The 18,570-nt window shown below is 38.1% G+C and overlaps 1 protein-coding gene across 1 annotated transcript; it reads right to left on the reverse strand.

The window, feature by feature from the left end:
• Positions 1-1,198: 1,198 nt before the first annotated feature.
• Positions 1,199-15,417, reverse strand: LOC140850750 (truncated FRIGIDA-like protein 1). The gene is made up of 3 exons (XM_010909390.4): positions 14,440-15,417; positions 2,012-2,187; positions 1,199-1,931 (listed from the first exon to the last, which is right to left on the reverse strand). Exons 1-3 carry the CDS (start codon positions 15,221-15,223, stop codon positions 1,395-1,397), a joined length of 1,497 nt encoding a protein of 498 aa, XP_010907692.1. The 5' UTR covers positions 15,224-15,417; the 3' UTR covers positions 1,199-1,394.
• Between the last annotated feature and the right edge of the window lie 3,153 nt (positions 15,418-18,570).

The raw sequence follows: 18,570 nt of genomic DNA on the forward strand, positions 1-18,570 counted from the left end.
AGGTTAAGATGTGATAAAAAAAAATCATATTGAATGACGTTTTTAGAAACGTCATATCGCATAGCGCTTTCAAAAGAGCCATCATTTTCTTTTAATATATAAAAATATAAAATATCATTTTGAATGGTATTTTTAAAAATATCATTCAAAATGACATTTCTTCTAAAAACGTCATTGAAAATGATATTTTTTAAAAAATATTATTCAAAATAATATTTCTAAAAATACCATTCAAGATGGCATTTCTAAAAATACTATTTTGAATAACTTTTTTTTTTGTGACAGGATTCTACGCAGATGCTGACTAGAATCAAAGAAATACCGTTTCAAATGATTTTTTTTAAAAAAAAATATTATTTGAAATGATGTTTTTAAATTACATTAATATGATAAAAGACTCCCGATCTGATGGTCAGCTACTTTTGCATAAAGCGACAAAATCACTTAAAACTCGCAGTAAGAAGCAAGTGTTGTAGAGGTTATATGCCGTTTGACTCGATATCCTCTCTTTTGATTATAATCAAGCACTCCCTAAAGGACCAACATCGGATACCCAAAGACCCGAAGAACCACAACTTCACATCATCGACTTTCTATCCAACCTCCTAGTCAAACACCGACACTAAGGTCTAGATCCTACCAACAGTAGTGAACATAGCCCGACAACCGAAATAGATGCTAACACAGGACAAAATCTCGACTAAACACTAACCTTAGAACATCATACTATTTAACCACATGAACAATTTCTAAGACCACCCAAACAATCCTTAGGATGTAGGTACAATTCGCATCTTACACCTGCAACTACCAACCATGATCCTTTGATTAGTGGATAGACTTTTCACCTCAACAACCTATTAGATCATAACCTAACAACCTAAGAGGTTAGGGATCAAATGATCTACTGAATGTTGGACAACTTATTATACCACCTCTATACAAAATGATGTAACAAAAAAAAACCCATATAAACTCAACTTCAAAAAATGCCCGACATACTCTCACTTCATTTTTTTTTATATTCTTTTCCCTACTATTTTCAAACTCCAACGGACTTAAACATCGAAGAATTTTCTATTTAAAAACTCCATTGAGAGAAGACTTCTCTCACAAATTTCTTCTTTAATATCTCGATCTCTGAATAGCATCCAACCCCAACCATATTAATATTGAACCGCAATCTTACAACAATAAATGGCAAGGTGGAAATGATGATTACCACTACACATCAGACATAATAGTCAAAACTGAAATTTCCAAAATACAAAGCCACTAAATAACATCAACAAGATAAAAAACTATTATGCAGTTTCTAAAAAGCAAAAAACTAGTATAATGTTATATTTGGTTGACCTAGATTTATAGACCAAAAGAGACTAGACATTGACAACCTATGGAGGGTAAAGCGAAGAACCATAAGATGGAGGCATACCCGAAGCAGGGTAACCAGCATGGTTTACTGGCCTATCATACAACCCACCAGTACCAACAAGAGAATTTGATGGATAGAGATATGATCTAGGAGGACTTCGAAGTCCACCTAGTCCAATTGGAGTTCCAGAAACATTTTGACCAGCATGGTTGTAGAGAGAACCAGTCGCAGCAAGACTATAAGACCCACCCAGACCCACATATGGAGCCCGGTCAGCCAATCCAAGCTGGGGCTGATTTTGAATTACTGGCAGCACGGTATGCACAGCAACAGCTGGTTTTGAACTGCTCGATTGCCAAGGACGTTTATTAGGTTGCTGCTGAGTCTTTGAGTTTGATGCAGCTGCTGCCGTGCGCTTCCTGTCTGCTTTCAGTTTCTCTAATCTGGCAATCTGCTTCTCCAGATTTTCACGCGGATATGCAGCCTCCAGCTTATACTCCTCAACAGCCCTGAGCACTGATTTCAAAGCACCAAGTTCTTTCGAGATGGCCTCATTCTGTTCAGGATAATACAAGATGTTACTTGAAGTACAAGGTTGCTCATCCTAAACTCGAGACAAACAGGAATGAAGCATACCTGTGATTGACTCGAATTATTTCCCTTCTTTCGTACTTCTTTAGCAGCCTTTTTGGATTCCATTACATAGGCTTTCAGAAGGGGTACTGGTGGACATTGCTCCTCCAAATTGAAAGCATAGACAAATTTTACCGAGTCAAGTTGCTTTCCCCTACTGTTCAGTTTCTGAATAAGATCTGCCACAAGCAAAAAAAGCTTGTTTGCATCATCATTGCATCGAACAATAGAAGAGTGAAAGAGTTAACCTGTCAATGGCTAAAGATAACATCCTACTTAATATATTGAGTGGTGGAATATACATACAAAGAATATCATGAGAAGATGTCAATCACAAGAGACCAGCTTTAACCGATCCTGAATGACAAATCCTTTTTTCTTTTCTTTTTTATAAGAAAATGATAAGTCTAATGCAGTTAAAATAAAGGGCACTGTGCTAGAAACACAGCAAGCACCAGAACAATTGAACATGAACATTGTTACAGGATAACCAGTCCCCAAACATGGTACTCTGGTATCAGATATCGTCATCAGCCAGCAGCAGTTTAAGACAAGGAAAACTGAAATAAAGCTTATAATCAGAGTTGCAGCTAAACAGCTTTTGCACAAAAGAACAGTCGGTAGGTAGAAAGATCTACCCTTCTATTACAGCCCACAAAAAGAACTTTCTAGAGAGGGAGAACATACACCAGTCTTGAAAATAAAAATAAAAATAAAAATACAAAAATAGATCTGAATGGCATTAACTATAATAAAAGCAGGGCACCTAAAGTTTCATTCTGGTGCACATTTCAGCAGATAGATTGACACACCAATTAAACTTGTTTTTATAAAGCGAAGAAGATAACTGCAGCAAGCATGTTCTCCTAAAACCAGAATCCAGGGAATCTTTGCGAAAAGAAAGTGAAATCAGAGGATGTAATTTACAGAAATGAGGTTGTACCCCTAACTTATGAGATAAATGATGCATATCAAAACAAAAGACACTCGCTAGGCTTATCAAATAAAAGCATATATGTCAAACCAAGGTTGGTTGTGCCAATACTGAGACCCATGCTAGTTAACCGACCGCACAGTTCAGTATGCCCCCATGCCGTTCTTTGTCGGGCTTGAACCCACACAGTAGAGAGAATAGAGGAGAGGAAGAACCAGAGAGAGGAGAAGAGGGGGGGTGGGGGAAGGAGGGAAAGAGAGGGAAGGAGAGGGAGAGGATGGAGAAGATGACACTGGCCGCTAGAGGGTTGTGGAGGCCCCCACATGACTAAAGGAGCGGCTCCACCCTCCTCTAGACCAAAAATGGGGTGACTTTCCCCTATTTCTTTTTCATTTTTGCATATTCACAATAAAGTCTGCAACTTTGACAACCAAGTTGCCGACTTCACTTGAGCCTATTGCAGACTTCACTGCAAGTTGGCAAAAATAAAAAACAATTAGGAGCGAGTCGCCCCTGTTTCAATCCTCCACCATCCTCCAATACTCCGATGGCCTCGACAACCCTGTGGCAGTAGGGCCAAAAATGGGCTTGGACCAGCCAGAGGCCCATCGAGCCAGCCCGACTTCGGGTCGGACTTCAAGCCAGGCCGGAAAAATATTTGGATTGGATTTGGGCAAATATAGAGACCATTTACTTTTCGCGCTGGGCTCAGGTATACTATTAGCCTGGGTCGAGCCTGAGCACAAATAAGGCCCAAAATGGAGCCCGACGCTGAACAAGCCCCAGACTCCTCTCCCTCGCTATTCTCCCTCTCTCCAAAACCCTATTGCTCAGAACCCTATCAAGCCCTCAAGACTCTTCACTCCACAACCTCCTCTCCAAACCCCATCCTCCTTCCCCCCAAATCCCTCCTCTCATTTGTCCCAGACTCTACCATGCCACCAAATCCTTACCCTTCCCTCTTTATCCCTTGATCGCTCCCTCCCTCCCTCTCTATCTCTTTGCTATAGCCCGCTTCCACCTCCACCTCGAGTTCCCACCCTCCCCTCCCGTCTCCCTTACCTCCCACACCTTAGAGGAGGAAAGCCCGATTTCATCGCCATTGATCTTGCTGGGGATTGGCAGAGTGGGGGCTAAGGAAAACAACGGCAGCGGCAGTGACAACATGGCCACTAGTTTTCGATCGTGGCAGTGGTGGTGGCGACGTTGAGGAGGTTGCCAATGATATGCAGTGTGGGTGTGGTTGGTGAAAGATGGGGGCCCCTCTACTTTTTTTTCCTCCGACCCTTCCACTTCTTCCAAAGAACAAGCCTGATCAGCTTCAGGTTAAAATCATGCCAAGGCTCGAGCTGGGCTCAGCCGGGCATTTTTTTCAAGCCTAAGTCTAGGCCAAAGCCCGAAAAAAAAAATCTAGGCCGAACCCGACTAGGGGTGTAGCTCGGTCTGCCTGACCCATTTCTAGCCCTATCTGGTAGCCTCTAATGGCCTCCCCAGTCTTTTCCTCTTCTCTCCCTTTATGTCTCTTTTCCTCTCTTTCCTTCTCCCTCCCCCCTTATCACCAATGTCTCGTTTCAAACACCAGAACCATCCCATGTCGCTATCGATATGATTCAGCATGCCCCGAACCAGATGGTTCAGGATGGTTCCGCCATCCATGTGTCAAACCCATGCAGGAGAACACATGGAAGCCAATAGCAACCATTGACACTTGCAGCTACACATCATGCACAACCCAAGATGGTAGCAAGCTCGAGTCAGATGTTAGACGATTCAACAAGGAAGCTATTTGTAATATCATAATTAAGAAATAAAAGCATCACTGATATGAACCTAGAGATGAAGAAGTAATCAACCACCAACATTTGCCGCATAACTAGGCATTCATGATAACCAAAATACAGGAAGAACTAAATAAAGCTATGAAGAGCAGAATATACAGCTTGAAACAAAGGTAGAGTTTGGTGACTCTGCTCCAATGGAGCTGAGGTCAGAACGAGTGTATACAGACATGAGTATAGACTTCATGGACAGCCCAATGTTGCTAAGTAAATGGTTAACAGCAAGAAAGCATTTGTCAGTTCGATTAGAAGGCCACCAGCATAGCATGTGCTAAAACACATTGCAAAGATCTTCACCCAGTAAGATTTTGGGCATCACAGAGGAACCAAAATGACAATGAACATTGGAGAATTCATACTGCAGGAGTGTCCCAACAGGTAAAAAGAGAACTAAACCAGCTACTTCTCCAAAATAAGATGTGACACTTGAATATGTTGAGTTGGCATCGGTATGCAGAATCATATAGGAACATCATAAATGACAACAACCAGGAAGTTTTCCACCAGGAAAATATACTAATTCACGGCTTTCAGCCATAAAAATGCATGACTAAGAAACAGTTCACATAATTCATGCAATTGGCAGTCACAGGTTTTCAAATGAACAGATGTCTTGAGACCCCACAGTTCAAAAAGGATAAATCACGAGATTGTAAGATGTGCAAGAAGACCATGTCAGCGGAAATGAACTACAAAGGCACTCAAGAACTGGGGCAGGATGAAATAATCTGCAGATATAGCCACCTCGAATAAACTATCGGGCTCCTATAGAGTCGTCGTACCCAAAAGACCTCCCTCCAGTAAGATTTTACTGCTAGAAACTTACCAAAAACAGTCAACGGTATACAAATAAATGAATGTGTATCTCATGGCCAATCTGTAATATCTCACACACACAAATATAGCAAAATGACAAGATATAACTGAAAAATGCAGCCACGAAAACAGTCATGAAATTTGTAATGAGATATCAGAATGCAAATTGTAGGAAGGCAATTGGTAAAGCAATGAAAGAATGCCAATCAAAAAGTTTGCAAAACATGGAAAAGTCCTAAAAGGAAGAACCTATCCTACTGCTACAGCTGATATCGTATGGCATCCTAGACAGAGTAAACTCTTAAGGAAGCTACAGATATAATAAGCATGCCCAGTCAATTTGAGCAAGCCTGAAGCACAAAGACCATTTCCCATCATAGACAATAATAGCATGATGCCTTCAGTAACTATAGTATAAAGCATGAGTTATTGACTTCTCCCAATTGAACATTACTTTTTATCCATGTAAAATCTTATCCAAAAAGCTTTACATAGTACTGGTCTCTCTCTCCCTCTCACTCTCTCCCCTGTTCTCCCACGTGTGGTGTGCATGCACATGTTTGGTCTAGATAAAGATCGGACTTTCCCTCTATATTTTCTCCAGTGGGCTGTTAAATAGGCTGTTAAGCCTATTGAAGAAACTTACATGGTTCTGGATTGGCTACAACAGAACACAGACATGAATAAGGGCTTCATCATTTATATTTGAAAAAAAAAAAACGACAGCTAAATATTCACTATTAATAGCATCAATAGACTTTATATTGTAGATTGAACAGTCATACAGAATTTCTGAATAATGCCAGCAATTTTTTAGATGATGGTAGCCACATGGATAACCATGATGGCGGATCATAGCCATATGGATAGCTGTGATACAGTAAGCATTCTGTTTCTTATTATTTTCATCCATGCCCCTGACTTTCTCTTTATGCATTCTCTTGTTTCTCCACGTTTCAGTGCCTTGGATTTCTTTTCTTTACATAACTTGCTGGTGATGTGGGTGATTTGTGAATTGGTACAACACATACAGATTCACAATACAGTTCTATAGGATTCAAAGTTTAGAAATTAAACATATCATATTCCAGTAATTATGTGAGTGACAGATAACTAAAAATTTAAGTAAAATGGAATTATGTGGTCTGTGTGAACAAGATTCTTCACCTAATAGCGCTAAGATTTTTGGATTGTGGAAAATAAGTTGCGTAGTCTCTAGTAGATAATACATGTAAGACAGGAGTTTCTGAAACATTTCAGTCAAATTTATTTAGAAATTAAATTGTATAAATACTATATAAAACTGAATAGTGTCTGAAATTATATTCCAATAATGTGTTATTCTTCTTTTATTAATATGATCTAAGAGTTCTAAACTTTTTTGTTTTAATTTTTGTAAATCTTAATATCTATTTATCCAAATAATAGTTATTATATTTTAAAATATAGTTTCTATTCTAGTCTTATCGAATCAAGTTCGTTAGTGCGTAGTGAATTTCAATTATCAAATTATGAGCATGTGTTCGCAACACAAGAACCAAAAAATCAAGTAACAAAGATCTGGATTGTTCCACTTGACCCAAATTATTATATTTTAAAATATAGTTTCTATTCTAGTCTTATCGAATCAAGTTCGTTAGTGGGTAGTGAATTTCAATTATCAAATTTTAAGCATGTGTTCGCAACACAAGAACCAAAAAATCAAGTAACAAAGATCTGGATTGTTCCACTTGACCCAAATTATTTGGGTCTTCGATAGGGGCATTCTTATCTCCTATAAATTTGACCAAAAAAAAGAAAAGAAAAGAAAAGAAAAAGAGACTGACCAATTGAAAGAATGCCCTAAAATCCATTGATCATCCCCACCCCCAAAATGCTCTCTTGCTCGCCTGCTTATAGGCACATAGATATATGTGTATATATGTATATGTATATGTATGTATGTATGTATGTATGTATGTATATGTATGTATGTATACGTACGTACGTATGTATGTATGTATAGGTATATATGTATGTATGTATGTATGTATGCATATGTGTGTGCGTGTGTGTGTGTGTGCATTGCCATGATTTAAATCCTCACTTCAGAAAGAGTACGAGAGAACTCATACCATTTTCTTTTGCCTGCTCAATATACCAATTAATGTTGTTTCTAATTATTGATATGCTTTGTTTACATTTATAAGTAATGCTAAACCAATTTCTTTTAAATCTATTCCTCTTTCTTTACATTATATTTTTTATATCTTTTTACTCTTTCTACATTTAACATGCACTGCACCATGTAATGGAAGACATTATAACACGTGATTTTTCTGAGAAATTGACATCCGAGATAAAATGTCCCATCAACTCCTTGCATCTCATCCTCACCATGTCCATGAGGAGAATATGCCTGCTTACTTGTAAAATCTAAATCATAATTACAAAATATTATCAAGAAATGGAAAGAATAAATTAGAACAAGTACAAATACCAAAACTAAAAATAGAACAAGAACTATAAAACAATGAAAGATGAAACTCAATAAACAGGAGAGAGACATGTCCCAAAAAAAGAAAAGAAAAACCAAGAAAATAAAATGTGACACACCATAATCTTGAATAAGGGCTTCAGCTTCATTATTTCCTTTTATGTTGGGGGATGGAAGCCCGCAGATTTTAAAAATGTGTTTATCTGAATAGATGGATATTCATGAGGATGACCAAAATAGGCTTTCTTTGGTATATTGAATAGACATGTGGAGAGCACTTGTAAATGATATACTATTAAGGCCACGTGGATGGTAATGACCAGACAAAATCTCATAAGTAATCATGTATTATACATACATACATGCATAAATATGAATAGAAACATATAAAAGCATCCCTGGGAAGAAACAGATGAAAGGAACTAGTGCAAAGAAATGTATAGACAAAAGAAGGTTATGGCTGGATCATTCCACTTTAGTGACCAGACTTATTGGGATCCTAGAAGTGGTCATTTTTATTTACTACAAGTTCCTAATCGAAAAAATATATGTGGTTAATTGAAAGAAGCAAGCAGTTCGGGTTTCGGTAATAGCAACTGCAAGCAGAATTTGGATGGGGGCAAAGATGAGATCCAACATCCCTCAAATACCACACCATTTCGCACGTGAAGCAGCAAATGAGAGCATTACATGCAGGAAAGAAAAGGGGGCAGGGTGCAATTAAACTGCCCCCACTCCGACCCCCACTAGAAGAAGGGGAAAAAAAAAAAAAGGAACAAACCCCTTGGTCCTCCTGAGCATCTCCCCCTTATGCCCAGACAAACAAGCATCTCTCTCTCTCTCCCCCCTCCCTCCCCCCAAAAAAAAGAAAAAAAAAAAAACTCCTGAGCACCTGGCAAAAGTCTTTTCTTTCATCATAAAACACCCACACTTGATTAAACCTTAACACATAAAGATAATGCGTCTCTCATCTCTTACCTTAGTAGGCAGACCGTGACTAGAAAATCTTTCCTTTGAAACAATATATCCTTTCTTCCTTCCTTTTTAATATCTCTTTTTATTACTTTGTTAGTTTTCATTTAAAAGTGAATCCTAATTTTTTAAAAAATATCTTCATTTTTCCTTACAACAGATTCTTTTGTTTTCTCTGTGGTAAACATGCATTGCATCGTGTAACAAAGAAAACTTTTATCTCTGCACTAGACTGGCCACTTTCAATGTGTAACCTCAGAGAATAGAAGTCTCAACAGCTCCTCAGTTATTCTTCCCCTATCTGTGCCAAGGGAGAATACAGGCAATCACAAAATCTTAAAACCACAGATGCCCGATTACCAGGAAAACCAAAAAGTTACCAAGAAATAATGTTAAGCAATGAAGAAAATTGAACAAAAGAAAAAATTGTAGACACAGAGCAAAATGTATTATAAAAGAGAAGCTCCAAGATAAGACTCAATAAATAGAAGATTTACAGCACTCCCACCACCTTCCTCCTTGCAGAAAAAGGAGAAATGGAAAGAAAGAACAGCAAAATTATGTCAGACCACACACTGGAATAAGAGCTTCATGGTTTTTTTTTTTTTTTTTTTTTTTTTTTTTTTTTTTTTTTAAATATGGTTGGTTAGAAATCTATACTTTAATATGTCAAAACTGATTATCCATGAGTAAAAGCATCAATAGGCTTTCTTTGATAGATTGAATTGCCAAAAGAGATAAGATTTAGTGGTTTTAAATGATCGAAGCCATATGGATGGTGACCACATATGATCATAACCAAACAAATGTATGTCACCAGATAAGCCTAGTTGTTACTATAAATATACACAGATGCATATGCAGATGTGTATGTACATTTACATATGGGCAAATATAAGTGCGTATGTGCATGTACGCGTGTGTGTGTGTGCGCGTGCGTGTGTGTCTGTGTGTGTGTGTCAAAGGCAGCCATGCATAAGGACAGAAAAGAGAGCACTCGCAAGGAAAGAGAACAAGGAATAAAAATGAATACAGACCCAAAAAAAATTCTAGTTGGATTGCCACTTACTTTAACGACTGATTTTGTTTATTACAACATGTCATTCTTACCCTCTACAAATGTGAAGAGAAAAAAAAGGGTAACCAACAAGAATGCCCCTAAATAAAAGCATCTCTCTCCATACATGCATTAGAAATTTCCCAAAACCCCACAAATTAAAAATAAAAATAAAAATAAAATTCAAATAATGGTCACTTGGCCAAAAAGCCTTGTTTTACCTCAGTGCTTATGTCCAACTCTTAGAATTCCTATCAGCTATGTACTTAAAATCAAAACTGCATCAAACACTTGATACCTATCAAATTTTTTTGGTTGCAATTTGCAGAAACTGATAGAGTTGGACTCTTCCAACAATAAATTTGACACACAGTAATAATGTTAAAAATGAGGTCTCATTCTTTCTAGAACTTGGTCCAGAATATATGTACTAAACTAACTTTGCAAAATTTGTTTTCCTTAAAAATTCTTAAACTTATTGGAAGGCTTGAATAAAAGACATGTGCAATACAGGACCTTAACAGATAATATCTTTCAATGTTTTCTTTTATAGAAAACTTAAATATATTAATACATAATATTTTATTTAAATTTATTTTTCAATTTATCACCATAAGTTCATTTTCCCCTCTTGCCAAGTCAAATGCTTGGAAAGGTATCCAAGTCTGATGCTGAAGTCTGTGTCCATGTAACACATATCCAGATCAGATATCACAAACCTCAATTACGAAACGAAGAACCAGAAACATTGTGCCTCTTTCCATCTATTCTGTGTTAGACTAACCTTCTGGAAAATCAGTCTACAGACCTGTTTAGGTACTTAAGATTTATAACCTTATGATAAAATTCATGATAGGATCTAGGTTTTGATCCTTAAGGATGATAGTTGAAATCTTCCAGAGATAAAAGTCTGGTGCATCACTGATCCGATCCTGTGTTTGGATACAGGATAAATAAAGTAGCATTGCCTCCCCCCTCTCCCTCCCCCTCTCTCCCCCTTCTAGTAGGATTTACATGAAGCTAACAATCACTAATAAATAAGCAACGATTCAAATTAAATGCAACAAATTAATTCAAATTAGTGTCTTGAGGGGAGCAACAAATCTGCCACCTAATCATCAAATTGCTATTGCACAATAAAACAAATTCATCAAAATGGGAGCACAGCTAAGCAATGCACTACGCATCCACCATTTAGAAAAATTAACCCAAACACATAAAAGAAAGCCGTGACTAGACCCTCAAAACAATCATCACAAGGATGCAAAAATCAACAAACAAATTGGTCCAAGCACCTATAAGTCAACATAGAAGAAAGGCCCAACCAAACACTTGGAATAATCCTCACCAAGCAATCAAAACCAACCAACAAACTAGCAATAAAAATCACAATAGGAAGTAACATACACATGATCAAGCACAAAACCAATTGAAACACTCAACCATTTTAATAATGGAGCATTGGAACCAAGGTTTGCCATATTGTGCCAAACTAAATAGTATGGGGCATACCATACCATATTGATTCAGTAACAGTATGCAAGATTGGGGGCGTACCGATACTCAATATGCCAAACCAACCCTTTACCAACAACAGTAACAGGTTGGCACCAAAGCACTAGCTACTCAATTATTCAGCCACACTTCGTCACATCTTCAAAACAGCTCAATTAAACCACCAAAGATCAAGCACAACACTATTCTAGGCACTTAATAGGAGCATCAAAGCAATGGCAGCTATAAATCTTGGCAAAGCACCAAACACTCAACCATTCAGCCATATTTCATCAAACACCTGCAAGGACTCCTCAACAAACCAAAGTAACAGCTAAAACACCATGAAGAGAACACATCTAGATTGAACTCTTAAACCAATCATGTTGCTTATTGACCCCTCCTCTTACCAATGCAAGCAACCATCGAGATCAACAGGAGAAAAGGGAGAGGTGGTGTACAGCCCTTGGTCGGTGGCCAACTAACACAAGGAGTTGAGGGGTTAGAGGACAAGGGATTGAATAGTGATTGATGTGTGAGATGGAGGGAAGGAGGTAAGAGGTGGGTAGCAACGAGAGAGAGAGAGAGAGAGAGAGAGAGAGAGCTTACTTTCTAGATGCCGAGATCAGAGGTTGGAGCAGCCAACTGAAGGCAGAAGGTGGTGACTGGAGACAAAAATCTAAGGTTGGAGGCCGCAACAACAGGTGTGGTTGTAGGTGCTAGGCATTAGGTCCAATGAGAGAGACAAGGGCTAAGAAGTAGAGCTTGATAACTATAAGAACAAAAATAATGTCCTCTTGACCATTTTATTTCTATCCTATAGGATAAGCTTATTCCCATATGTTAGCTGTTATAGGGGCTGCCCGATTATCAGATCCCATCTCCTTTCCCCGCACCGCGACCGGTCGCCCACCGATGTCATGGAGAGGTAGAACATACACACGGATGGACCCATGCATCCACTTGCATGCATGCATGCACACATGAACATACACACACATATATAAGACCTAAATGGATAAAAGGATAGAAACTATTGTAAGTACTGACATGGTGCAAACATGAAGTTATTGGGACAAAGATTTATTCTCACCAACTGACAATGGTTTCACCAAGACTAGACAATCATCGACCTCCACACAAGCGCTCATGCACATGCATGTACAACACTTGCTTTGGAAATCTACCCTGGATCTTGAACCACATACATTTCCTAAATTCTTTTTTGGTAAAAGTATTTCTAACATTTCTACTATCTTGCACCACAAATATATGCGTACACACATACACATATACATACATGCATGCATGCATATATCTCCATACACATGTCTACATATAATATATATTTACACGATATATGTGTACACACATATGACCTAAACAAATAAAAGATACGGAAGTGTTGAAAGTACTTACATGGTTCAGAAATGAAGTTATTGGGATGAGTATATTTGTTCTCACCAACTGATTAAGAATATTTTCCAGCGTAACTAGACCAATCAACAGCCTTAAATAAATAAGTACTCACGGGCCAACAACTAACAAATTTTAAAACCCCCGCCTTGACCTCATCCAACAAATTGTGAAGATAACAACAAAGTTCAACAAGTAATGCAATTGGCAAAATTAAGAAAAGAGGAAAAATAGGGGAAAATAAATTGATAGAGTTACATCATTGATAAAACTACATCTTGCAAATATAACAAGTTCCAAACTTGATAAGGGCTGTCCTTAATTGCTAGAATCAAGAGTGGGTATGATTGTCAGTGTGGATACTAGAAGCAAGCATTAAAAAAAAAATCATTTAGTAAGGAAGCACTTGAGAAGCAAATGCAAGTTTGAGCTTCTTGGGAGTTTCCAAAGCTGGTACACTACCTGACTTAAAAATTTTCTATGACTAAGGGTTTACCAAACAAGCGAGCTGTTCATGAGAACATCATGTTCAGCTTGATATTCAGATGAAACAAACTAGCTCATTACAATATAAGTACAACTTGAACTATGCATTTGTATCTAGCTTAATTAAGCTCAAAACCCAAATAAATAAAATATTAATTTGTATATGATTTTAGTTACTATTTATCATTTATCTATAGGAGCTCTATTTTATATTTATTTTTAAAAAAATAACAAAATTTACCTAAAGAAGAATATGAGTCAAATATAAGATAAAACATAAAAGTGTGCCCTAGCTCAAAGTATACATGAAAGCCTTGGAAGTCCTTAGGTTCTATCTATACCCTTACTCTAGCTATTTGTCAGCAGCTCAAGTCCTACTTGAAATTGAATCGGTTGACATGATCTTGGCTCAGATACAAAATAAGTTTGAGCTTAAGCAAGCCTAGCTCACTTGAGCTTGGCTAATGTGTACCTCTATAATTGATCAAGTAAACCATGACTATGGAAAAAACAGCCATCAGAACCCAAATAGCTGAATATTTAAAAAAAAAAATCTGCCAACAAGAAAATTTATTTCCTAAATGAAAAAGAGTCTCCACAGAAAACAAACATCTGTGACAGCATGAAGGTGATATCTCAGATTAAAAATCTATGAAACAAAAACGCAAGAGCATGATTGTGTTAATGTAACAACTCGGCAAACGAGAACGCACAATGAAGGCACCTAATCTGATAGGAATTCTTTTGAAAACATATTATGATTGTCAGACACAATATAATACTGATATAACGGAAATATCAAATGGAAGACCCAAACAGCCTGTCGAAGCATTGCATGTATCCAAGTTAATATAACCAAATCTAAACACCATGACCGAATACATAAGGAGTTGAAATAGGTAGCAAGGGATATCCAGAAAGGAAAATCATTTAAACGCTTACCAGGTATGTGTTCTGTGAACCCAAGGCTCTTACACAGATCTACAGTCTGCTTCCTCCGACAAGCTATGACAAGGAGATCCAAAATGTCATCAACCTCAAATTCTGAGACCAAACTGTATGACACAATGAGCTGCAGCAAGCCCATAGCCTCTAATCCATTTTCTCCCCCGCTATCAGCCATGTTCCCCTTCCACGCCATCGCCAGTTTCTTCGCCTGCAACCTAACTGCAGGTTTGATCTCTGGAGCGATCACCTGAACACGCTCCAAAAGATTGACATAAGTCTTCCTAATCATCTGCGTTTCCCCATCCTTCTCGCCTTTGGATTTTGGAGGGTAAAAGCCCTCCATAGCATCCAAGACCAGCTTGGCCGGATCGGGGGCCGCTCGGATGGCCGGGGTTAGCTCGTTCCGGACGGCACTGAAGTCCTTCCGTCTCTCGCTGAGGAACGACCTGAGACCCCGGGCGTCCATCGCGACGCACAGGGATTTGAGCTCCGGCCTCGGAGTGGCCTCGGGCTCCTCCGCTGCAGCCGGAGTCGGCTTCGCCTCCGGCGGGGAGGAAGCGGCTGCGGCGGATCGTGGGGCCTCCTTGGCCTGGAGATCCTTGAAGCGTTCCTGGATGGACTTCTCGATGGCGGAAATGTGGTAGTCGAGGTCCTTCCACTCGAGGGTGAAAGAGGCAAAGGAGGAGGAGTAGGAGTGGAGGGCTTCCAAGGCCTTTCGGAGGCTCTCCTTCTTCTCCGGGATCGACTTGATAGACGCCTCGATCTCGGTGGTGGCCATGGCCAGAGAAACCCTAGAGAAGACGAGGAGGAACCCCAGAGCGAGACCTCTTCCTCTATGAAACCCTAACCCTAAACGTAACCCCGATCCAAGAGAAATGGAGGTAGACGACGGCGAACCGAGGACAAACCCTGGAACCAGAAGAACAGGAGGCCGCACGCCGAAGCGGTGATGCCGAGCCTGGAGAAGAAGAGAGAGGAAGAAGGGATGGCTTGCTTTTCTAGGCGAGGTGGGCTACGTCGTCCGTTGGATCTCAGATGTGCGGCGGATAGACGTAGCGGCGGATAGATTGGGCTACGTCGTCGTCCGTCGGTCTATCGTTAACTAATTGAACACACGGAAAAACCAACATCCGGTTGACAACCACAGGAAAGCTCTGACGGTGGCATGATGATGCAAGCGGGATTACATGATAGGCAGCCACAAATTCATATTATGTTATTGATTTAATTATATAAAATTTTAAATTTAAAAAAAAAATAACTTCAATCCGTATTAAATATTAGTGGGATCAAATCTTCAAATTTTTAAATTTTTTTAATTTAAATTCTAACTTAATTTTTATCTATTTATCGTGATTGAGTTGTCATGTAATATATATGACCAGTTCACGTAGCTTTCTTCTATTAATCTGATAAAAAAAAAAAAAATCTTCTCTTTTTACTATCTTCTTTTAGCTAGTATTTCTATATATAGAAAGACTAAAAGATCTAAGATCCTTTCTCTCTTAATCTCCATTCTCTCTTCTTTCTGTCTTCTTAGAATAGAAGAAAAAAATTTTATTTTTAAATTAGTAGATATGAAAGCCAATACAACTCTATCTTCTCTAACCCTCTTTCACCCCAACTTCATCATTCTACTTGCCTCTCATCAATAGAAAAAATCCTCTCCTTCGCTCGCTTAAGATCCTTTTTCTCTCCTTTTTGATTAGGAATCTCTTCCTTCTTAAAAGCGTCTCCTTTAGTCTGCTTTTCTATTGCCAAAATAGGAAGATCACCTCCTCTCTAATTGAAAGTCTAGTGCTTTGGATTTATAGTTCTGCATCTTTTATATTCTCTTTAAGGCTGGTCTTACAAGCTTCCAATCCAATCCATTTATCTCTTCGAATTTTGAGTCCTTCTTTTTTTTTATTTTTTTATATTTAATTTAGTTTTTGGCAGTTTGTTTATTTGCCTCTTCCCTGTATATTATTCCACCATTTATATTGTTGTGTATTTGTTTGAAAAAGAAGAAGAATGGTATTACTGATTTAGGATTTTTCAAGTGGCTTGAGAGCTTGTAAGGGAGATTAAATTTGTAAGCCCTTGCCTTCTTTTTCTATTGATTTTCTCTCATAATTTATTAGCTATGAAATTTTAATTGTTTAAATTAGATGCTTTTATATCAATTTTTTTTGTCACATAAGCAACCTGATATTATATAAGCAAGCCATGTAATAACTCTATTACAATAGGATAATAAAAATTGGAGCAAAGATCCGAATTGAAAAAATCTAAAAATTCAATGACCTGATTACACTAAATAAAAGTTCAGGATGAAATTAAAAATCTTCAAAAAATTTAAAATTTTTCATATAATTAAGTCTATTTAATTCAATAGAATATATGAGGCTCATTTTTTTTTCATATTTCGTATCATCCAAATACTCAGATAGTGGCATTAACCAATGATTAAACTTCTGACATAATTAATCAAACAACAATCTTACAATTTCAAATAATAAATAAAAAAATATATAAATATTTTATCAAATCATTTATTCAAAAGGACAGGCAACTAATCTTTTAAGGCCTAAAACTTTCCTGCTTTGCTAGCCCCAATCCCATATACTCCTCTACATCTCCAAAAAAAATAGAAAAAAAGATAGTGAATTTTATAAACCCAGTGAGTCACAAATACCTTTAATTGGATCGAGCATAATATGTATTATCATCGATGATCGTTTTGGCTTAGATTGATGAGTTGAAGCTAAAGATGAGAAATGAGGTGGTGACTTAGAAACTCTGATAGCTTAACCGAATGTCAAGAAACCATCAAAGATGTTCGAATCTATGCCTCGGCCTCCTAAAGTGCTGTGAAACATCAAAAATAAATAAAGTCCACTTGTCGGAGATTTTCTAATAAAGGATCTTTTGATGCCTGAGTTAGTCTATCGTAGTAAAATAGAGAAGGTTGTAAGGGAGGTAGAAAAAAGAGATGAGATCTAATAAGCAGTGAAAAAAGTGAAAAGTATGAGTCTATGTTGAAGGAGAGAGGTGCTCTCTATGAGTTCAAGAGACGTGACGTCACTCAACCTAAAATTGTGAGAGGTTTCTCAAATGAAAGCCAGCAACAGAGGATTTTGAGCTCACGAGCATGAACTTGATAAGTCAAGATTTCTCTATAAACTCTGTGGGACTTCAAAGAGCTTCTAGGTACTTGCAGGTACTTAGAAGAATTTAAATAGAGGGAGATGTGGGATAGACTTACCTAGAAGGCCTCCTCAAGAAGAGTTTATATAGACAAAAGTCAGAGCCTCTGGCATCAAGAACATATGAAAGAGGTTGGAGATAATTGATTCGCATGTCTACGAGTTTGTTGCAATTTAGTGATATATGAATCTTATGGTTACGAAGGTTGTTCCACCATTATGGGCCAGTTATTACCAAGTGGAGGGAAATTTGGATTTCTTTGTGTGTCCTTAGGATGGCCATGTGGCGGAAATTGATTAAATGAAGTAATCAACTCCTTGGGCTAGTCTGTGTCAAGCTCCTATTGGTCATCGTGGTGCCACATTATGTAGGGCAAATTCAAGATGTATTACTTGCCCCCCACTTCCAAGGACAAGGTACTCTGAGAGATCTAGCGAAAGAAGTAGATAGGTCAACCTGAATTAACAACTATAGTACTGTTTGCTGAGCTATAGTGTGCTGCTGCCGAGCTACGAACCAACATCTAAGTTAGATGCAAGGCTGAGCTATAAGCCCATATGTAGGAACCAAACTATGTGGCCAAATATGGTGACCGAGCTGTGGGTCCATGCATAGGAGCCAAGCCATATGGTTGAATGTGACGAATAAGTTGCAAGTTCGTACGATGAAGTGTACCTCCATATATTTTTTTAAGATTGCCATAGGAAGCTTCTGGATGCTACATTTATGGCAAATGAGCAGGCATCTCTACTTTCCGAAACATCATAATGGCTAGAAGATTCTATGGGACAATGATTGAATGCTTTGTTGTTTGTGACCCCAATGATGCTTTGATGTCCAACAGAAGGTTGATATATAGTAACTCATCCAGCCGCATGCTTCAAAGGTCGCATCAATCAAGACCCTTGGGGGTCCTTTATAAGGCCTGGAGAAGAT

Source organism: Elaeis guineensis, chromosome 2 (genome assembly GCF_000442705.2).
Source record: "Elaeis guineensis isolate ETL-2024a chromosome 2, EG11, whole genome shotgun sequence".
In the NCBI taxonomy this organism is placed as follows: Eukaryota; Viridiplantae; Streptophyta; class Magnoliopsida; order Arecales; family Arecaceae; genus Elaeis; species Elaeis guineensis.

Excerpts from the sequence above, each read along its gene's own strand:
- LOC140850750 (XM_010909390.4), bottom strand. The coding sequence starts at position 15,223 with ATGGCCACCACCGAGATCGAGGCGTCTATCAAGTCGATCCCGGAGAAG. Across the intron at positions 2,188-14,439 it reads GTTCACAGAACACATACCTG|ATCTTATTCAGAAACTGAAC; the intron begins GTAAGCGTTTAA and ends TGCTTGTGGCAG. Across the intron at positions 1,932-2,011 it reads ATAATTCGAGTCAATCACAG|AATGAGGCCATCTCGAAAGA; the intron begins GTATGCTTCATT and ends TATCCTGAACAG.